Genomic DNA, 23,662 nt, shown 5'->3' with positions numbered 1-23,662 from the left:
TTTATACTCGCTCATTGTTTTTAGATCTTTATAGTCACTGGTGTCTGAAAGAGCTAAAAACAAAAACAATCTGTGGAAATTCTGTTGATTTATATATGAGCGTGTTTTTAAATCACGGCAAAGAAAGAAACTAATATGCAGCAAATTCCTGGCTGATGGTTCTTGTGGTTAGCCGGCAAAAAAAAAAGAAGACGTGGTTCTGTTGCAGTTATATGATTCTGGCTTTAGAGTACTGGGCCACCAAGCTGACTCATAGTCAGTGGTTAATAAAAATAAATAAATAAATAAATAAAAACAATGCAGACATAATGGTAGGAAAGATTCTTGTTGACAAACACTCCAGACTTTCTACATAGATTATAGTTATTCTTGTAAAAGGCTTTTAATGTTCTGAAGAAAACAGCCTCTTAAACTATTGCTTTTTAAATTAAAAACTAATCAATGACGTGTTTTCTTTCTCAGCCTCACAAACAATAAAAGAGCAAATTAGCAAAAAAAACATTTTATAGCCTCAGCTTTTGTTTTTTGTTACAAAACTTTGGCTTTGTAGTTTTCAAAGGTCAAGAAAATAAAAGTTGTCTTTAAATACATTTTCTTGATCTGAAAACATGTGAAGATCATGCATCACAGATTAGTATTCAAAATAATTAGACGTATTTTTTTAAAGATGTAGTATTGTTTGAACGTACAATCAGCAAACATTGACAAAATGGCCATGCTGCTTTTGAATTCAGTGGTTTATACCGCTGTTCTTTTATTGTCCAGTAGGTGGCAGAAGTTGTCTTAAAATAACCCCTGCTGATATCTTAACTGTCGCTCCTCTTCAGACCTTTTGAACATTGAAATCTTGTTCACTGTGTGAGAAACCATTTTCATGGCAACACAAACCTCTATGCACATCCAAATTGACCTGGATGTTTTCAAGTATCTTTATACTTTACAACATTTTAATGTTATTGCATAATTAATCTGTGTGACTATTATTTGTTGTTAAATCAACAGTACAATCAGGCATGGCATAATCTCACAATATAACTGAAAATAAAGTTTCCAAACTAAAATGAGCATGATATAATCATTTAAAAAAATAACATTTTGTTTCAACATTGGCTTCTAAATGTTAATGTTTTAATCAGAACATTAAAACATTAAGTCTAGTGTGGCAACATTAATATAACCTTGATTGTTACAGTTATAATTGTTATTTGTAAGGCTTATTTATTATTTTCTGGAAACAGTAAGTTTAGAATGACTATTTGTTATAGTCTCTCTTTGGTGATCCTTACAGATGTTGTCTTTGTCATTGTTAGATTTAATGTAATTTTCTAATTTTTCTTGTTTTGGTTTTAGTTTTTTCAGCTTTCTTTTCCTCTAGAACATTTTTTATTTAATTATATTTTTCTTTTTTTCTCCTGTCATTCTGTGTGTCTTTCTTAATAACTTCATTCCATGTACAGTTACCTGGTGACAGGTGAATTCACAGCATGATAGAGGGCTGGTTGTTCACGTAGCTTTTTAAGCTAACAGAGCCCCGATGTGTGGCACAGAGGTCGGTGAACCTGAGGAAGAGCTTGGTTAGAAAGTGTTCATCAGCATTAATTTATCTGTGAATTACCATGTAATAGACACTTAATGCATGTTGTTTAACTGACATCTTAAACATGTTTACCTTTCCTCATTTTATAGCCACTGAAACCAAGAAATGCTATTTATTTGTTTTATTGTTTTCTTTTTTTATCTTTCTATAAAGTGAAGTGATTGTCTTTTTTATCCATTCTGTTTTCCATGAAGGAATGCAACATTGACAGTCTTCTCACACACAGCATAAACTCTGACAGTTGTCTCCATATCACAAAATGTTCAATAATTCCAGGATTGTTGCTGTGAGACACTTAACCCAGAGACAAACTGTGCGTTCAGTGTGGCTTGATTTGGACGTCTGGCCGTGTCTCAGGACAAGTGCTCTGTTGTCCCGACGCTCTGCTGTCGCCACATCTACCTCCAGTTTTCTGCCTACAAAGGCCTCCCAGTAGCTTCCACCAGTCATGCAGCTCCAGCCCAGACTCGGGGCCTGGAGGTCTGTGGCCCAGTGTGCAGCAGCAGACAGTGGGGTGGCTGTGCTCTCTGCCAGCTATGGGAGAGGGCCACTTTGTTTCACCTCAGACTTGGACAGTAGCCAGACCAACCCAGAGTTACTCACTGGGTCACTTGATGAAGTAATTGAATAGAGTTTATAGTTGAGCCGTGGATCTTTTTTTTATTTCGTCCCCTTCTGCTGCTGCTTTATTGCCATTTATTCCAACGTTCAGACTCACAAGTCAATGAAGCTTGTTAAGAGTTCTGCAGCATGAACTAGCAGCATTATAACTATTGAAGCGAATGCATCAATTTGTTGTGACACTCATTTAACAAGAATAATGTTAACAATATTAGATAAGCTTTATTGAGGAATAATTTCAGCCCAGGGATGCCAGAAAATTATTTCTCAAACTATTGATGATTTAATCAGTTATGATGTTGAATAATTTACACAAGAACATATAAACAGAGCTTGAACAAATGATTCATTAACTTTTTACAGCTCTTGTGATTAAGTTGGCACGGGTTTATGTCCGACTGACCTTCTGCTCCTCTTCCTCAGGACCTGGAGATCGTTTACTCGTACCTCCATGGAATGGAGGCTCTGTCCAACCTGCGGGAGCACCAGCTGAGGCAAGTGTCTGCCAAACGTAGATATTCTGATACAAACATGTTCTATCGGTATACATCTAGGATGGAAAACTTAACAGCAGCTCGCTGAGGAAGGACTGAAAATAAGGTCTTTTTATTCTCTAAGGTCTCCAAAGACTTGGTACCTGGAATATTTTAATATAATTTTTACCAAATATTAAAATAAAACTGAATAAAAATCTGAGACCCTTAAAATCACATCTTATAGGTGATTTGACAATAATCTAATTATTTTTAGCCAATTTTTTCCCACATTAACCTAATGACTCTTCTTCTTGACTCCTATCTTTTTGTTTAGTCAATCTGCTTTCGATTGTTTACCCTCTTCCAGCTTACATTTTATTTTCAAGGTTGAAAAAGTCTGTTAAATTCAAGTAGAGCTGCCCAAAGAACAAAGAAATATATAATTTATTTATATAATGGAACTAATTAATATCTAATTAATTAATTAATATACAATGTATAATTTATATAGATTATATATATATATATATATAAAAAATGAAAATCTGTATCCACATTGAAAACCTGATGATCTACACTATACAATGTTCTTTATTTTAATTTTTTGCTACATCTGTATTTCATTAAATTGGACATTCTAACCTTGTTCAGTAAAATTTCTTCTAGTTGTTGGTTTGCATCCACATTCATTCAACCGATTTGATGTGTGAAAATTGTAGATTTTTTTTTCTTAATCTCAGCTTCCCCGCCTATTTTGCCTCGCTCTCCAAACAGTGTGTGTTAGAGGTCTGTTCCCACCCTGGCCTGTGTGCACGCACAGGGATTATATGGAGTAGGGAACAATGTTTCAGCGTGCGACTCGTGAGCGAGAACATTCCAGCGCCTGAGCCTTCAGAGGCCTCCCGCCCAGCACTAACCCGCCGTGGTCCTGCCTGTTCAGATCCCCAGGAATGTTCTCGTAGTCCCACAGACCAGCCCACCACTCCTGCCAATTTCCAGACATCCCACAAACTATGGGATTATGTAAAGTCCTTTTTTCTCAACGTTTTTTCTCGCAAAGAATGTCTTGTTTTTCTCTTGTGGTTCTTTCACAGCTACTTTTTCCAACAGTTTTTTTTTTTTAGTTTGTTTTGAATATTGTGCAACTAGATTTCCCGCCGCAGTTGATTTTACTGCAGTTCTCCGACACAAACATATGGGGAAAAGTTCTCTATTGCTTTTTAAAAGTTTATGGAGTTGAACCATGAGATTCAAAAATGAGACGTGCTGCTTGTGAAATGCACATGACTGTTAACATGGTGCCACTTTGAGCAGAGAGTTGTGCATGCTAGGTCAATTGCCCAATCTTGTTTATTTGGACTAGATAAAAGTTTTCTATTTTCTAGATTAGTCAGTGCCAAATCTTGGCTTTAAGCTTCAAGGTTAACTCCTCTAATCTAAAAGTAAACATTTCACTGTTGTGTTGCCTTCTAAGAAAGTCTCAGAGGCTCAAGCTGCCTCCCTGCAGGTGGTTAATGGCAGGATGAATGAAGTATAGATTTGCTGCATATCATTTTGTTGTCACAAAGGCAATGGGAGACCTGTTAGGATGAATGACATGTGACATTAGCAGATGTTGATGATTGTTGGAACATATTTTACCTCGTCAGTTGTTGTGATGTGTAAGCTTGGCAGTAAGGTGCTGTTTCTTCATCTGTAAGCTGCTGAATGACATCTCAAAAGGTTAAATAATACTTGAACTATGATCCCAGAGAAGTTGAAAAGGAAGCATTGTGGATGCAGAGAAGGAAGCCAACCTTTTTAACCAGACAGAGTTAAAGAGGAGTGGCAAAAGCAAATGAGGTGGATTAGTAACAAAAATGGAGGAAGTTGTGCTTTTCCAGAAGCTGTTCTGAAACAGTGGAATAAACTGCTCTCCTCTTATGCTACAAATCTTAATCCATTTTTGTTCATTTGTTTTTAAAGAGATGCCTTTAAAAACAAAAACATTGGTTGCAATATTTTTGTGATGGATCCACATTTTTCTTGCTCTTCTATCATGTTTAAGTGAGCTCAAACAGTTTGGTAACTAAGATTTGTGCATCAATGTCAGCAAAAGACCAGAGATGAGACTTCCACCTAGTCACTGCATGTCCCTAATATTATGGCCCACAAAATATTGAATACAGTCGTCATTTGAGTTATGATGTTATACGTATTGAAATGCTGATGAACAATACAGCTGAGTATATTGTGAAGCTCTAAATTAGTATTTAATTGGATTTTATGAACTAGAGAAATGTTTGAAGACGAATCAGACTTTTTTTCCACCTGGAGCTCAGAGTCTGACTGTTGGTATGAAGTTGTCTCTTTTTTCTCTTCATCAAGCGTGCTGCACTTTCTTCCAGCTATTTATAAAAGTATTAAGCACCTGACAATGTACTTACTGCATGTCTATAAAAGTGGTGGAAAATAAATCTGAGAAAATGTCCTGGACGTGTCTATGAATGTAACATGGAATCAATATTTATCTCTAAAGATTTTTTATGAAATTATTTTTAATTTTGTAATAAATGTGATATTACTGCAGGTGACTGATTTCCTTCTTGCTCTGTTTCCACAGAATAATGTGCGAGACGGTGCGATACGAGAGACACGAGGCCAACGAAGTGCTCTACTAGTAAGTCCTACTGCGTGCGCATTCATTAATGCAGCAAGTAACAGATTTAAAATGGGCTTTGACCCCGGCAATAACTGGATGTTATTGATGAACTGAAACAGGATGGCTGCACACAGCAGAGCAAACAAAACATTGCAGGCAAATGAAAACAAATGTCTAAAGTGCAGACGGAGTTAAGGCAATCAGTCAGTGAGTAAACATAGTTTCAGGAGATCTGAGCTTCGCTAAAAAGAGAAAAAATATCTTTCACAGCAGAGGCAGTAAGGTAGCTGGTCACAGCTTCACATTTCCTCTTTTAATATATAATTTATGGTTTAATTGAATCAGGGAGGTGTATTGAAAGCTTCTGGATGCGTTAGATCAGTTTCCAAAGGCTGCCACTGCTGCAGTTCACAGAATCAACACTTAGTGTTTGACTGCTGTCACATGCTGACGATTTCCTAACACCCATGGTGAGAATGAAGTCTGTTAATTAACTCCAAGCATTTCCACAGGCTGGAAAGAGTTCAGTGTCCGTTATTTTTTCTTCCTTCACATTCCTCCTATGTGTTTTAGGAGATAATGAAGAAGACCCGACACCTTCCTAGAAGTCCTCCCGGTGCTTTAGCAGCTGAGCAAACAAAAGGTCTACATATTAAGTAGTGGTTGAATAATGGATTCAATCGTTGAGCATGATTCTCTCTGGAACTGCACATGGAAATGTCATAAACATTTCTAGTTTTTGTTTATGTTGTTTACAATAAGTTATACAGTTTTGTAATCTTTAAAAGTATCTTTGATCAACAATCCTCCTAAACTACTGAAGGAAATAAACCAAAAAGCAACCCAAAATGTTTTTTTTTAATAAGCATTTTCAGAATGATTAGCGAAATATACTCCAATACCACTTTTAACCACACTGATAAACTAACAATCTGAAAACAAAAGACATTGAAACAAGGAATTGAGTTAAAACCTCCACACAGTCAATAGTGTGGTGTATCTTCTAATTGGTTGAGTTATTTTAGTCCTGTGTGTTGCTGGATGTTTCCCATCAGAGCTGTAAACATTATTGGTGCGCTGATAAATCAGCCCTGATTTTCTTAATTTTGGGAACTCGGCAATAGGATGATACTTAAATACGACACCGATCTTTTCTACCTTCACAAAGGTCTGAAAATCTTTGCTGTAATAAACCAGGGTCTCATTCGGTCCTTAAATCTGGAACAGCAAGGACTTTTATTCAGGGATCTTCCATGTATGGAAAAGTTCAAAACAGTAACCAGACTGTGTCCTTTTCCCATGGAAGCTGTATCCATTCACACAGCTCATCTTTCTTTCTGTCCATCTATCCAAGGATCAGTTCATCATCCATTATGTAAATTTAAAATAGGAGATGCAAGTTCTTCAAGTTTCCAAGCATACTGTTTTTATTTAACCAGATAGGAACCTGGTTCTCTGACCTCAGTGAAGCTTTCGTAGAGGTGTGGCACATTCAGAAAGTAGATGAGGATTATAACCAGTCAGTCTGTGTGCCTTGTAGCTGACTTCTCATAGAAACAGTGACGTCGGTAGAAGCTCCACTCTGATAGATCTGTGAACTAAAAACCTTCTCAGAAACACAGCAGGTTATTTCTCTCATCCTCATTACATGTTTCTAAGCCTGTAGCCATTTTCTTTCCAATGACTTTGGCACAGCTGTTCTGTTGCATGTCTGTTTGCATTTATTAATTTATTATTTATATCGTGTGCGATGTTAAAACAGCAGAGATTCTCATTGAGTTTTGTCATGTGTGGGAACTCAATCGGACCTTTCCTCTGGATCAAACAAACCTTTTACTGCCTGTTATCACGTCTTTATCTATTTAGAACAGTAGCAGCAATATGTTGTGGAATGAGGGTTGTAAAACAAATGAGGGAAGAGGGCTGTTAGGGTAATCATATGGCTGAAGCAGTTTGACAAAAAAAAAAAAAAAAATGAGACGAGGATTTCTTCTTTAACCATCCGATTTTTTACATTAGGCTAAACCAGGACTCTAAGTTTTTCCCTCCTACAGAGAAATTTTCCAGAAGTTAGTTAATGAAGCGCTCACTTCTAAGATCATTGAATGTCGGTGGCTGTCGGCGGTCCTGGAGTAATGATGGGAAGACGAAGACAGTAGCTCTAAAAACAGTTCTCATGTTTACTGCCTGAGGAGCTCCCTGGAGTGCTCACACTATATTTATGCACAGATATGAGCAATCTCATTTAATATCTTCTGAAAACATGACATCCCATAGAAGCAGAACCTCCCAGGGTTTACGGTCGTAACATTATTGTGCTCAACCATAACATTAATGTTATCAATGTTTTCAACGGTGGGAACATTTTTCTGTCTTCTAGGAATGCCTATAACTACAGATATTTGACTCATGTGTTGCCCTGATTAAATTTAAGCTGTTTACATTTATCCAGCAGAAAGTACAAATAAAAATATATATATTTTGAGAATTTTTATGTGGTAACAAGTTTATTAGTCATTAATCCTCTATATCATTGCTACAAGCACTGTATGGTAAAATATGAATGAAACCATAAAAATAAAGACAGGGAATTGAGTTTTTCTGTGGTTTGAAATGACCAGTTGAGAGGTGGGTCTCTTTTCAGAGGAAACCTTTAGAAAGGATCTGACAGGTTCTTGTACATCCTGAAGGCATAGGCCGCAAAGGAAAGGCAGCTCTGGCATGCTGCATGATGGTAGAGGCCGTATCTGTCTATAGGCATGTGAAGTTAAACAGCTATCAGTAACTGCATCTGACCAACAAGTGCCAAAACATTGAGTTTTACTGGTTGAGATACAATCCTAATTGGGGTAGTGACATGCACGAGATCTTTGAACTTTATTCCCTTATGCACACACACTTTGATGGTTCTGAATGAGAGCCCCAGTTCACCACTGTGCCACCATCGCAGCAGGAAAAGGACAAGGAGAAAAATGCAGCATGGGGTAGTTATCACCCACATGGTAGCAACACAAAGGCTGGGAAACCACTGTCAAGGTTTTAAGAAGTGTGCAACATTTCAAGCATGTGGATGCTTCCATAATATTTCCATTGACCTCTCAATCATCTCCAAAAGACATATCAGTCTCCGCTTGTATGACTATACCAAAAATGAGCTCAGTTTTTTGTTGTTTTTTTTTAATTCTTAAAGCAATATCTGATTATTTGCCACATATATCAACAGAATCTCCCAGAAACCACAGCCACACAAAAGCACCTCTGAGTTCCAGCTCTGGCGTTCCTAAAAAACTTTAGACATTCGTTAAATCTATTCATAATTATTTGTATTAACATCTGTTTGCAATAAAAAAAAAACTGATTTTATCCCCTCCTTTGAGCTTCTCGTTATATTCTTAAGTTATAGTTCTTAAAAGTGAAAAATGACTTTGGTTCATAAAAACTTATGAACCAGCTTGGAAAAGTTTGGCTTTTACAAGCTTTCCAAAAACTAGAGATCAGAAATTGTCCATTGAACATTTCAAATCTCTGACCAGTTGGTTAAACATTGTTTTGTGCAAATATGAGCTGGTCTCTGTGAACTGGAGGAGAAGTCACCACATGTTGGACATTACATCAGTGTTGGCTCACAAACTGCTGATGGTGCGAATAACAGCTGATCCCAAGTTCCTAAATCACGATAACAACCAGTGATTTCCTCTTAGGTCATAAGACTAATGACAAAAAGTGCAGAATTCTGAAAGATTATTCAGGTCTTTTTCCCCTCAATAAATGAAATTGTCACTGAAAACTAAATTTGTGTAGTTTATCTTTTTTATAATAAATGTATTTAATGATCTGAAACATCTTTGTCAACAGCACTAAAACAAAGGGGGGTAAATAATGTTTCACAGCACTGTACATTTAACCAGACTGACATTTTCTATGTTTGTGAGGCTCACAGAGCAGCTCTGATGCTCTTTGTGGGGAAAAGCAACCTCATTAAAATCTCTTCACATTTTGGTAGCTAACCAACATTCAGCACAGACAGAACAGGTTTGGATAAGGAGGAAATATTCGATTCTGTTCTGTGAAATTCCACTAAGGTAACAATGTCTCTCACCCTGACACTCGAGCTGTTTTTGGTTCTGTTTATTGTAGCTTTATTTCGTAACATTACACATATATTGTGGCTTTGAGTCTCTGGAGAATTTGATGGTGAAAGCAGCCGTACAATAACATCTTAATGGTCACCGCTGCTGTTTTATTTTCAGAGGAGAGAAAACCACCGTTGTGTTGCAACTCCTCGTTCTGTGTAACATTCTGTTGTTCTTGGTGGACATTTCTGACATCTTAGTTTGGCCGTTTGGGAATCCATTGTAGTATGAACTGCTTCACATATAAGGATATCATAATTGTCATGTTAAAAACACTTAAAATCCAACAGCTGCTTTTGTTTAAATAATTTTATTAAGCATCATTTGTATTAAGATTAATTATTGATTTTAAACCCATCTGAAAACAGAAATTCTCCATATTTTTTTTTAAGATTCTAGATTCTAGATGGTTTATATCCTGTCAGGTTCCTGCAAGGATTGAATAAAAATTAAATCTAAATTTTTATGTATCTTTTATTGTATTTATAGTTTTATTCATCTGTGAAAGTATAAATCTACTTTTGACTTTATGTCTACTTTGATAATAATGTACATTAGTGCTAAAAAACACTTCTCAGAATGTAAAATATTTGACTGTTTTGAACATTTTGGTTAAAAGTTACTCATATGTCTTATGAATAACTTCTAACAGATAAAAAGCTAATGATTTGGAATACCCTTGTAAGTTTCCATATGACAAAGATTTAAAAAATGTTTGAATTAGCAAAAAACTTTTAAAGAAAATCCACTTTTTTCAGCTGATGTTGGAGTTGGAGCTCAAACCAGACAAATCCAGCTGAGTGCTGTCATAAGGGAAGTGGTTATCATGCTGAAATCTGAGGAGTGCACAGTTATAAACTTCTGAACTGGGATTGTACTAATCATTGATTATCATAAGGGGAGTTTAATTGTTGATTCATGTTTCATGAGTCAAGCTCAGTTTCTGAAACTCTACTTACTGGAAGGGTTCTGTCTTCAAGGTTTCACCTCTCCACCTCCATGGCGCACGCACAAGCAGACTCCCTGATGTTCCAGGCCTCCCCGTGGGCTATTACAGTGTTAGCGTTTGACTATTGCTCCCTGTATGGATGACCCAGATCAGTCAAGCCATCCCAGCACATCCTAATCTTCTTGCTGCATCTTTTTTGTTTTGGTGCGCTCTCCTCCTCCTGTTAGGCACTTCCTTCGTTTTGTGCTTGCTGGTTATTAATAATTGAAGGTTTTGTTTGTGCTCATTCCAATGCAGAGAGGGATCATGAAAGTATGGAGTGAGTATGTGGGAGAGTGGGAAGAGATGGTGGAAAATGGAGCATCCATTCCTTTTGAAATAAATGAGAGATTTTACACTTTGTCAGGAGAAAGTGTGGAGAGGAGGAGGTAGAGATGATAAAAAAAAAGAACAAGTTAGCAGCACGGAGGTGTTGGTTGTAAATGTACGTTCTTGTATAGAAGCAGGTGTATAACAGGTTTACCAATCCTTTACTTTTCTGTAAGCACAAACCAGTGTCACATTTCCCTTCTGTTTCCCTTGCTGTTTTTTTTAAAGTCCAATTTAGCCCTCAAATTGGACAGTAACTGTCATGACATGCTAATAGCTAAATATCTGGCCAGCCGAGATGACCTTCCAGCTAACTGCTTTATGGTTTGAGGCTGCATAACTTGGTGACTTAAAACAAATATTCATAAAGATTCAACAGAAGGCAAGTTCCTTGCATGTGGGTATGACTTATTCTCAGGATTTGTTTGTTTTTCCTCTTGTAAGGATTAGAATGCCGACTACATCACGTGAGGGTCAGTGTGAGTTTACGTCTATAGCGCCCAGATTCTCTGTCTGCATCCCTCAGCAGGGTCATGCTGTGGGTGGTTTGTTCATTCATAGTGCTACTTCATCTGTGCGTCTCCAAGGAAGTGTTCTTTGTTTTCTGTTTCCTTTTTAGTCATTGTTCTTCCACAAAGCACTACAAACTGAAATATTAAGGCAAAATCTATGAACGTTTGATCCAGGAGAAAATAAATTGTACACTTTCAAAAAAGGGGCTGGAGTTGTTTAATATTCATGTTTAAGAAGCTCTTTTCTAGCTTTATTATGTTATTTATGCTGTATGACAGTATTATTGATAAAACTAATAAATGTGTACATGAGAATGTTGATGTAAAATATAAAGATGAGTTTATGTAAGTGCCTATTAAACTGATGCTTAGGTTTGGAGGTTATTTCACATAAAAAACACAAACATCAGTGAGTCAATTTAAAACATAATAATTAAAAAATAATAATATTGCTAGATGCAGTTATTTTGATAGCCAAAACTATCAAATGCATGGCACAAAGATATGCTATTAAAAACCTTGAGGTGTGAATAGTTAATATTGCTTTATTTGGGTGATAACAGGGATTAAATGTCCTGCAAAGTAACTGTAGCGAAGTGTTGCTAATTATCAGACTAACAATGAAAGCTTTTACATGCCTGTTTATTACTGTGTTCATGACTGTTTTATACACAGTTATATAACTGTTGTTATATAATGTTGGAATGTTGTTTCTTATACTTAGTAGTAATTTGAGTCATTGCTTGTGATTTTCAGCCCAGATGATGTGGGAAGCTGCTGGTACATCCTGTTGTCAGGCTCGGTTTTCATCAAGGAGTCCATGTTTCTTCCAAGAAGCAGGTAAGATCACCAACCGGTCTCAGTGCTGTTGGAAAGTTTGATCTTCTTGAAACATCAAAACAGTGTTCATACTTGTTTTCTTTTTTGAAAGAGAAAACTTAAAATCAGAATATTCTGAACCACTATATCATTATAACTTATTAATATCTTCTTTAGAATTCAGTCATGACTCATTTTCTTTTTTTTACTTTATAAAGTTAGCTGTTTAAACTCAATAATTTTTTTCACCCCAAAGAATTATGAGGAGTTTACAGAACTAAATCCTCCCTGAACTCTGCACTGATCAGCTACACTGAACCTAAAACTCAAATGTTAAAGAGCTGGGATTTCACAACCAAAGCTGTAAAATGTGGAACTCTTATCTGTGGGCGGTTTGGAAACAATGATCTTTTTATCCTTCAGGCTTGCATAACACACCTACGGCCACTCTGAGCTTGTGGCTGACGCTTTAGCCATTGGAGCAGAACCCTCCTGGCTCTGCAGCGGGGGTCTTAACGAGTCATTCTTTGGGTTCTTATGAACATGGGAGGAATGGATGAATTTAATCAGAGATGCTGATCTAGTCTGAAACAAACCTCAGTTTCACAAAGGTAAAATTGATAATAATTTGCAGGTTGGTCAAAGCCAAACATCTGACTTCAGTCTCTAAAGCTTTTACTAAGTGTTAGTTGTGAAATAGCTTAGCCACTGCTGAATAATGAGCTTCTGTGCTAACTGATGTGATCATTGCTCTCAAGTTTCTACATTTGGTTGAAATTGTAAATATGATAAATAAATAAAAATTGCTACATTGTTTGCAACTTGCATGACATCCCCAACCGGGGAGAGCGCGTCGCCATTTTGACATTACTATCAAAATGTGTAGAATTTCTGCCTCCAAAACCAGCACGTTTTGACTTGTATTCTTGTATCCAAAAATGTGCTGCAAATACTGAAGTCATCTCTGACCCATCCCTTCATGAGAAATGCTGAGACTTTGACAGGAAATCTTTTCAAGCCTCAGTTTAGTTTCATATTCCACTAGTTAGCTGCTGGTCACCTTATGATTCACAGCCTTCAAGGATGTCAGTCAAAAAATCTTCCTCAGCTCTAAATGGCAGAGCACCCTCTCTGCTTGAAAGAGAAACCATTTACTGACAGGTACAGTTTTGTTTTCATGCTGGGGAACTGCAAGAAAAGTCCTAATCAGTGAATATGTGGAGGTTGTGTCTAAGAGTATCATTTCGGGTGTTTGACCTCAGTTACATTTAACTGCCTTGTAAACTGTTTCCTCAGCCGTTAACCCCTCAAATTTGTCAGGTTTCCTCTTATTTAAAATGACTTCTGCTCATTAGATGCATTTTTGAATTGGCAGCAGGAAGAAAACACATCCTCCTCCATCGAGTTTATAAAGACTGTTGAGGGCAGAATGGCTCGGAGGGGAAATTGGTTGTGACACGAGGAACTGAATGGAGTCCGGCGGGACTTCCTGAAGCTTTTAAAGATGCACTGGAATTGGGTTTCAGGCGGACCTTGCCCAGAAATGGTTCTCCGTATCTAGACTGACAGCAAGGTTGAAAACCTGATACGGCTCCATCCTTCTCTCAGTGCCTCTGCTCTCCTCCCTGGTAGCTGTAGTGAGATCTGATCTGGGGGAAGATGAATGACTCAGCCATTAAGTGAAGAAGTTGGAGGTCTTTGTGCGTGATTTCACCCATTTGTGAAATAAAATACAACTCTTATGAATTAGTGTCTCGGAGTGGGTGATGGATTTAAAGCAAGTGCAGGAGCGTGGTCTGGTAAACTTGATCAAGAGGCATCGTGTCTTTATGTCGAAGCTGAATAAATCATGATGGAGCTGCTTTAATGACAGATTATTAAAGAGTCAATAAGGATCTTTATTTTCTACCTTGATAGCCGTAAGAGTGAAATGACACTGTGAAACCATTTTTCATAGCAGTGATTAGTTTGCGTTTTATAGGCATGTGTTGATTTCCTTCAAATTAGATGTAATGTTTTTTTCAGAAAATCTCATAATTTCTTAAAGAACTCCTTACTCGCTTACTCAGAAATTTTGTTTTACGTGGAACCGGGATATTTGACCTTTAAATTTGGATTGACTTATGGTGATTAAAAGAAAATCTCAAACTAGACCTGAATTAAGACTTAGTTTATTACACATTTGTACACAAATATGCATTTCTTATTGTGATATGCATTATTACAACTGACAATTTGAAAGACCATTGTTAAATTTGTGGAGGTTCAGCTTAATAAGACATTACTGATTATTTGATGACCCCAAATTTATAGGAACATTTTGGGATTTTTGTCAAAACCTGACCTTGTACAAAGAAAGGTCTGCAAATATTAAAGTGAGAAAGTTTGGTTCTGAACTGACCTAACTCCCCATTTCAAGCCCACACAACACTGATTGCATTATTTTGAGCAGAGCCTGTAAACCAAGCCTTCTTGCCCAACAATTCTACAATAATGGTCAAAAATACCTAAACTTGTGGATCTTTCCCACATGGATTGAAGCTTTGATGACATGTTTAATCCCATGGATTTGAAATCTCACTAAAGTTGAGCAAATACTTTGACAATATAGTTTACTTACAAAAGCCAGCAGTGCAAATTGACTATTTGGTGAGTACAGATTGGTGTTCTCGGGTTTTGGATGTTTCTGGATGTTTCTGACAAAACATGCAATTAACACTATGGCATCTTAAAAATTATTTAATTTAGGATTATATTACACTTGAGTTGTAAGTATAGTGTGTCAGATTTTATACTAGCAACCAATCAAAGCCATGTTTAGTGTAATTATATATTTGGAGAAACTGATTTCGTTCTCTGTGTTCTTCAGCTTTTATTCTACAGATTCTTCCCCCATCCTTTCATATGGGGTTGCCAACAACTCAGACTTGTTGTTGTAGGCAATCCAGTTTGCTTTGTAAACCTTACAGATTGGGTTTAATGTTAAATTTAGAAAAGCTAATTGTGGAGATTATAGTTTTCTATGATGGACTGAGTAACACAAGAGGAATTGTTCTGAATGCTAGAACAATTCCTCTTTATATGAACGCGATAACTTCCCTTCTATTGTGAACTTTATTAACCCTGTTAACGGTTTAACTTCCCTCTCTTTGTGTTGCTGAGTCGGTGCATTATGAGCAGACCGCTTCTAGAACCTTCAAACATCTGACTCAAACCTTTCTTATTTTGATGTGCATTTTTTAGTTAAAACTTCTAAATGAATCAGCACCTGGTTACTGGAGGAAAATCAGGCTGTTGCGTTAATTTGTGTCTTGTGTCAGTACAGCTCAGATTGAGAAAAGCCATTCCATCTTAAATTTCTGTAGTATGATTATTTGTGGTTTTGGTGACCAAAGCTATTTTCAAACTGCTAATTTTTTTAATGTATTTCTTTTTTTTAATGCCAAGCATATAATCTTTCATCTTGCTGGCTGAAAGTACACAGCAGCGGGGGGGAAGCAGCCGGATATTTTGTCCTCCATACAAGCTAAGAAAACTCAGGTTATTTGAGCATGTTTAAAATGTTGGAATTAGTAAAGAAATTACATTTATTCCCATTGCTTAGAAAATGTCAATAACTGTGGCCATATTTGTGTTTTTATCAGAGTTCATTGAAGCACATGTTCTTGGTATGTTCTTTGTTGACTAAAAACGGTGGGATATGTAGTTTAATGTGATCAATGAATAGGAAAACAATTAGACTTTTCACCAGAGCTGGTAATAGAGGAATTAGTCCATCTTCAGTGGCTTTTTATTGGTAGTTGTCAAGTATATGGTGGAAATTCTGACAAAAATAACTTGTCATCAGTTAGTTTCCCTACAAACACCTTTTTGGATCATGAACATCCAATTCATGATCCAATACAATTACAATGCAGTAGGCTACAATGCAACTATATATTGATTATTGACAAACATGCTGATTATGCAACCATAAATTGTCCTGGTGCAACTCTTAGGCTTCCATTGCTTCTCAAAATCATGTGATAATCTAGCGTTAAGAATAGGAAAATACCGATATAAAAAATTGGGCTGATATTGATATTATGTTGGATTCCAATATTTACCTGTATAATAATATATATCATTTACAACATTAACTTTACTTCTCTACTTTAGTTAAAACCCCCACCATCCAGCATTACATGACTGTGACTGTCACATGACCAAACAAACATCACATGGCAGACCAAACCACTTTACTGGAGCTCAATCTGCAACAAGATGAAAATAAAGATTGGTTAGTAATATCAGCCCAGTTTTACTTATCAAACTGCGACTGGTATATTGAGGTCGACACATCGTCCATCCTGCCTTAACATAGGAGTTTTAATGTTTGTTTATCAAGACGGAGTTGTCATGTCTGAAACGTTAAATTTCACCTCTTTGTCTATGAAACTGTGCCTATAAAATTTCTCACCTTCTTTGATTTGGTGCTTTGCCCATTTATTACAAATCAGCCATGATCAGTAAAATGTAGTTTTTTAACAAGAACCCAATAAAAAAGAATTTCATGTCAAAGTGGAAATTTATAATAGTATTTTTAATTTTATAATAGTACCATTAATTTAATAAAAAAATAGTTAATATAAGATGAGTGATTGCATAAATATTTTCCCCTTTAGCGTGACTGACCTAATTAAGCAGAGGTTCACACAATTTGTGCAATTGGTCTCACATTGAGTGGATATAAGATCATCTGACTGAAGTTACTAATTTTTAAAGACTATGCTCTATTAAGTTTTTATTATTGTTTACAGTAAATTATTGTTACTTTTCGAAATTAGACTGAAATTAATCCTGTTACTGGAACCCAAATGCATAAGAGGAAATTGCTGTAAAGTTTCAGGAATATTCTCTAACATGTTTTACATATTTAAATTTCAACATGACTCAGCAAACCTTATACCATTCTGGTAATGGTGGTCAACTTGATTAAAGTAAAAACTGTCCAATTAAAATAATTAATAAATAAAAACTTCCTGACAATAGATTTCTATTGAGTTAAAACTAAAAATTTAATAAAGTGAGGGATTTTTACTGTAACAGGAGGACAGGCAGCCTACACCCAACTACAACATAAATACACCCTGAGAACAAACTGTCCTCCTCCCTCTCTCATGCGTTGTGACTGTAGCAGGAAGTGAGTTGTACGCTGGAATGCTGTCTGTCGTCTACGCTAAACATTATGCTGGGAGAGAGGAAGGGCAGATGAGAAAGGGGGCAGAGCTTTTAGACAGGAGCTGATCCACACACGCACACACACACACACACTTTCAGAGCCACACATTCCCATTTCACAAAACGCAGATCTCCGACAGCAGCAGCGGGTGTGTGCAGGACGATATGCCGCAATTACACATTAGTCTCGGAGCTTGGGACGGATTTTTGGGACTCTTTTTGGACTATCAGGAGGAGACATTTTAAGGGGGGATCCTGTTGTCTTCCCAGGTGGCCGTGTCACTCTGCAAGCACTTTTAGAGTGACCGGGTGAGTGCTCACACGACATCTTCTGTCGGCTCTCTGGAGTTCAGGGTTTTGAGCTTAAAGTGGGGCTCGTCTCCACGCCAGGAGCTGGTAGCAGTAAAGCAGTCTCGTCTGGAATGTGAAGCACGCCTTTGAAGTTATTTGCGATATGTCAGCCAGGAATGGGTGTGTATTTCTCAGGTTTGTAGGATGGCATGCAACCTTTGGCAACTTTATAACCAAAACAAGACCTAATGCTCATGATGCAGGGGTAAAAGTGCTGGATATGTTCCAAATTAATTGTTCTTTTAGTTGTTTTAAACACACTTCTTCCCTTTCTTGTCAGTATAAGTAAACTTGTATTTTGGGAAGTTAAAGTCACGAGTCATTCGGACATTCTTGGCCTCAGTGATGACTTCTATTTTGGGTCTGACAGGGTAAAGGTTTAGGCTGCGTGTGATCCAACCATGATGATCCTCCAAAGCATTCTGTTCATCTTTGCCAGGTGGGCGAGCGGTCAGCTGCAGTTGATACAGATGCTCCAGAGCGCTTCAAACCCGAATGTGGTTTTCATCAAATTATGAATCATGACTAGTCACTCCTCTCCTCCAGTCTCTTCTCTATAATCTTAAAAGGTGTCGTAAAAGCAGGGAATCTGAAGTTTATTCAGCTTATAGTGTTGGAGTGTTAAAATCCAGCATTTCCCTTTTAGTGAGTTTAATACCTAAGCAAAGAGAAGAGATCTTATCCACCCAGATCAGATCCAGGATCCAAGCTTCAGGGTTAGTGATCCCTATGGAATGACATTTCAGATGCGCAGGTTGGTTGGAATGCTAAAGGGCCACCAAGGCAGAGGAGACGTCTGTCAGAGATGACTGAACAGTAGCAGCTGATCGTTTTCCATGCTTTAGTCATTTATCTCATGATAATAAAGGAATTACAGCTTTAACCTTTGGAATAAAACACCTTACATTTTATTTGATATAAAAGCTGGAGGTGAAATGATGTTTGCGGTTTTAGATTCTGATTTTGTAGATTTGCACAGTTTATCTATGAGCTTTACTTCTTCTCATGATGCCCAACTTCCTAGTTTTGTTGCATTCATTGACAAATTGGCATGCAACTAAACGAGACAGGGATGTGAAACTAGGTTTCCAACTAGTGATTCTTTTATTTAATTAATGGATATTTCCATTGGATAAAAATATCGGATATCTCTATTGGATAAAGATATCGGATATCTTTATTGGAGCTCAATCTGCAACAAGATAAAGATTTTTAAAAATTGGCACAAATTTTCCTAGTTTTTTTTTTATCTGATTAAGGCAGATTTGTTTCAATTTTCTAATGCGTAGAAAATTTAAACAAATAAGTCACCTCATTTTTAAAAAGTAACAAACACTTTCTTGTCTAGAATCCATAACAGTATTTTCTCAGTGCATGCTTAAATGTTGTAAGCAAAGGATGCATCTGCAGCTAGAAAATGCTTCTGATATCAACATATGAAATCTCAGCCCTTTCTGATTGACTTGTCAATACAGTGTAAAGCTGATTGTTGTTTTTTGGAATAACCAGTTAATAGTAGGATAGGAAAACATGTTTACTTTTAGATTTTTTATTTTTACTTTTATTTATTTATTTATTTTTTTAAATTTGCAGTTGGTGAAGACAAAACAATGCTTCTTGGGGAGTTCTGCATAGAACATATTTAAAGCAGGTTTTATTTTTCATCTTAAATACAAAGTGTATATTTTGTACAGTTTTACTGTTCTGAATATGTTTTCAGCAATCTGCCTTTTTTAGTCTGTATGCTTAAAAAATTAATTATTTCATCATTTGACTATTATTTTAATAGCCGGTTCATTACGATTAATCTGATAAATTGTTTCAGCCCTACCTGTAAAAACAATCTGTAATTAAAGATAATATATGCTATTTTATTGCACCATTTTATTTTTTTTAATTCAGCAATGTCAAGAATCTTCTCAGCAGTTTTGCATTATACATGGAGAGCATGTCCTAGTACAAGCAAGTGAAGGTCTAAATGAATAGCAGCAGGTTCAATAGGGTTCTCATCGTTGGTTTCAACAATAGTAAAAGAAAAAAAAACAATCTGTGTTGCAGCACTGCTGTGTTAAAAATACGAGAGTAATGATTGATTCTGACATATTTCTTTGGTTGTTAAATTGGTCTTTCTGGTTTCAGAGGCTTCCTTTTCTATGCAGTTTTCAGGAAAGCTAAAACAGGGTTCACTTCAGCCTAAATTCCTCATTGCTTGGCAATTCATTGGAACTCCTCGGTACACTTCAGCACCATCAGTTCTGCTGATAAAAATCATGTATTTGCATTAATTTTAGAGGTGCCACCATCCTGGTCAATTCTTCACATAATTTCTGCTCTTGCAAGATTTTTTTTTTCTTATACTTTCACTGCTAGTCCTGGAGCACTACAAGCTTTAATCTCCAAATAAGATAGTTTTGTGTTCCTCCCCCACGCTGCACTTCCATAATCCCTGCTTTAATATCTCACATTGCCAGCGGTGCGTTTATTTTTTATGTAAAATCGAGCACTGGATTACTAATGTTAGGAATGAAGGAACATGATTGAACATGTCACTCTGCTGTCTGCACAGGGCAGCCTGATGCATTTGTGATATGTATATGGGTGGAAACACAGCTCAGAGCTGCTGGTAGCATCAGAAGCAGACCTTGCTTCCTGTAAAGCCACTGCCTCCCTGACAAATCAGCACTGCTGGAAACCAGTTGCAAAAGAATTACAGCATTTGTCTTCTTGTCGAGAACTGCAGTAAAAATACTGAGTAAGCTCTTCGCATCGGTGTGTTTTGTCCCGTGGTGGAATTCAGGCTTGTGTTTGTCAGGGAATACAAGCAGAGTTACAACGGCGTTAGACTGAAGCTCAGGCAAAGCAAACAGCAACAATCAGCATTAACCCACTCGCTGCCATTGCCCTCAAGCCGCTGCTCATGTTTTCTTTGATGTAACACAAGCTTCTCGGCTTAACTTTTTGCTTTTTAAATTGTCGAGTTATCAAAAGGAGCTTGGAACAATGCATTTTGTCACTAAACAACAGATAGGCTGACAAGAGTTGATAAAGTTTCTGAGTCTTCTAGAACAAAAAAAGAAAAGCCAGCGAGGTCTGCTTGGAGAAATGAATGTGTCTGCTCTGTGCCATTGCAACCAGCTGGTAATTATTTCCCAGCATGAACAAACCCCAGCTATAACATGGAGCCACAAGCCCATGTGTTTATGTCCTGCTGGGCCTGAGGTCTGCTCTCATTGGCCACTCACTTAATCTCTGGGCGCCTTTACCTACCTGACATACCAGAGTTTGCCAATGGATTTTAAGCAGTTTTATAGCTTAGTTGATGACATTAGACAACAAAAATAAGGTATATAATAAAGCTGGTTTCAAGAACCGATACCTCAACAGTATTTAGACTATTGCGGTGCTTTTAATGTGAAAACATTGTCAATGGTCTAAAAGATTGCCCATGATTACTCACTTAACATCAAAGCTCTCTATGCTTGGGAGTACAAGCCAATCAGCACCAAGAAACATGATTAACGTTCCTGGATTGGCTGCTTTGCAAACAAAAAAAAAAAATAGCCAAGTAGCTTTACAGCTATTTCAGCCTCTAAAGCTGAATTTCTTTTCAAATATTTTTGATATTCACTTTGGGAAAATCCTTGAATAGATGGATTTTATGCACATAATTTGAATTTAGTTCCACAGAAAAAATATTTAAATATTGAACAAGCAGTGGTCCACTGTAGTTACCATCCATCATATATAAATAGTTAATTACCATTTGGTTTTTTTCTCTTGGACTTTAGTTTTCTGACAGCTTTTGCTTCACCCTGGTTGTCAGTTGTGAGGGTTTCCACACAAACAACCCAAATCTGGGTTGTTTATGTAAATAATGTCTACTGAAGCTGAAACATCTTCCTCTCCACAGAAGAGTCCAGGGTCGGTTCAAATACCCTGAAATAAGACCAATACAGCATTTATCCTACATCCTACAATATTTCATGGTTATTGTGGTTTAAAAGCCAAGTAAAGTCACTCTGGACAGTGTAGTAACGTAACTATAAATGGATTTTAAATGAACTGCGTTGATCCCGAATCAAGAAACTTTGTGGAAGAGGTCAGTGGTTCCAGTTAGGAAAATAAAAAATCTGTCACAGTGACCACACTTGCTAACTTTAGTAGAGTCACTCCACACCTTATTTAAAAGTACACAGTGCAGCTTTAGCAAGCTTTAAATTAATCACTGACACAGACATCATTGTTTCCTCATGTTTGGAATTAGAGGAAAACTCTCTTATTTCAAAGGTACCACGATATTTAAGGTCGAAACTAAACCAAGAACATTTGGCAAGATTTTGTGTTTTTGTAGCTCTGGTCGAGTTTTTAACCTGGGGTTTTTACCCAGTGTACCCATTGTGCACAGTGGGTATACTCTGAAGATAACTTATATTATGCTAAAGTCAAAAAAAAAAATCTAAATGTTAAAAACTTTTTTATTAATCTCTTTATCTCTCAAAGGAGAATTAACCACCACTACCAGCTATCAAGTATGATGGAATCTTTCAAATGTAAAAACGTGACAAAATGTTAGTACTTTTTAAAAATAAAATAGATGCTTTTGATTAAGAAGCCTATATTTTAAAATGTATCTCAGTGATGCAAACAGAGACAGTTTGTTACACTAACTCCAATGAATCTCAGGAGTTTATCTAACCAAACAATGAGCAAACAATCGAGATTTGGGTCACATTCTGAAGCGAAAGATGTTTAAAATAACAAACAAGGGCGCTCTTGTTTGTCTAAATGGGAATCATGTTCTGGACAAAGGCAGCATTCTTCCCAAACACCCACAACTGCACATGCTTAAAATTTCTATGGCTAAGAATCTTTTTTTAATTTTATTTATTTATTTTTCATTTTGGATCTTTGCTGCTTTTAATATTTTTCTGATCATTAGGAGCAGGGCTTGCTGTACAAACTGACGTCATGAGAGTGGAGTTTTCCAGAGCTGGGTGTTTCCCTCCTGAATCTGAAAGGAGACGGTGTACAGTCAAAGCTTTTCACTGTGTTTGCGTAGAAATATGAAAACATGTATGGGATTCTCCAGTGATCCTGGCTGTCAAAGATTAAGAGAGAAACATGTTCACATGTGAATATAGTGCAAGTCAAACCAGAATCTGTTGCTAAAAGGTGCGTTATTGACATTTCTTTTTCTTGTAATCTTTTTGTTTAGTTTTGGGAAGCGATCAGCAGGCAGCCTGCGGCGTGGATGTGAATGCATCGTCCTTGAACCTTCAGAAATGATTGTGGTGAGTTCATTTCTCTGCTCAGAGCAGATTCCCTTGCTGTTATGAAAAGTGTGAAATCTGATTTATTTTCTAAGATAAATAAGCTTGGAAAAAGAAAATGTTGCAGATGTTTATTTTTTTTCTCACTTCATTCCCATTGCTATTCCTTTCTTGTATCCTTTTTTGTCATTATGTCCATTTTCCTTCCATGTACCCTTCCTACTTTCATTCTTTCCATGTGCCCTTCTTTCTTTTCTTCTTTATTTGCTTTTGTCCTTCCTTCCTTAATAAATTACTTCATTAATTTCATCGTACCCTTTACCTTTTTGTGTCCTACTTCCATTTTTCTGCCTTTGCTTCATTCCTTCCTTCTGTCCTTCATTCTGCTCTTTTTATCCCTTACCTTTTCTTTTCTTCCTGTTGTTCACTATAGAAATATCTTCCATAAATATGAAGCCAATTTTAGTTTATATTTTAAAATGAAAGAGCTCAGTATGAAAAGCTTTCTCTGTGTAAATCCACTGAAACTTCAGAAAGCAGTCATTAACGTGGACATGAGTTCACTCGCATGTTGCATCATGTCTTAATGGATTATTGTTAAGCCCACAGTTATCCACTTACCACCTGCAGTGTGAAAGTTGCATCATCCTGTGTGGCCTGCTATATAAACTATATCAAGTTTTAACACATACCGGGCTTTAGAT

At 36.8% G+C, this 23,662-nt stretch overlaps 1 protein-coding gene across 1 annotated transcript in view; it reads left to right on the top strand.

Moving 5' to 3' along the window:
- Nucleotides 1-23,662, top strand: part of LOC129360415 (rap guanine nucleotide exchange factor 2-like) — a 96,322-nt gene that overhangs the window by 27,855 nt on the left and 44,805 nt on the right. Inside the window, 4 exon segments of the mRNA XM_055030621.1 lie at nucleotides 2,642-2,712; nucleotides 5,297-5,353; nucleotides 12,055-12,138; nucleotides 22,904-22,979. Of these exon segments, the coding sequence (XP_054886596.1) occupies nucleotides 2,642-2,712; nucleotides 5,297-5,353; nucleotides 12,055-12,138; nucleotides 22,904-22,979 (288 nt within the window).

Source organism: Poeciliopsis prolifica, unplaced genomic scaffold (genome assembly GCF_027474105.1).
Source record: "Poeciliopsis prolifica strain line A6 unplaced genomic scaffold, Auburn_PproV2 SCAFFOLD006, whole genome shotgun sequence".
NCBI classification, from domain to species: Eukaryota; Metazoa; Chordata; class Actinopteri; order Cyprinodontiformes; family Poeciliidae; genus Poeciliopsis; species Poeciliopsis prolifica.
Note: the sequence above shows the minus strand (reverse complement) of the source record. Positions and strands in the feature narration are given on the sequence as shown.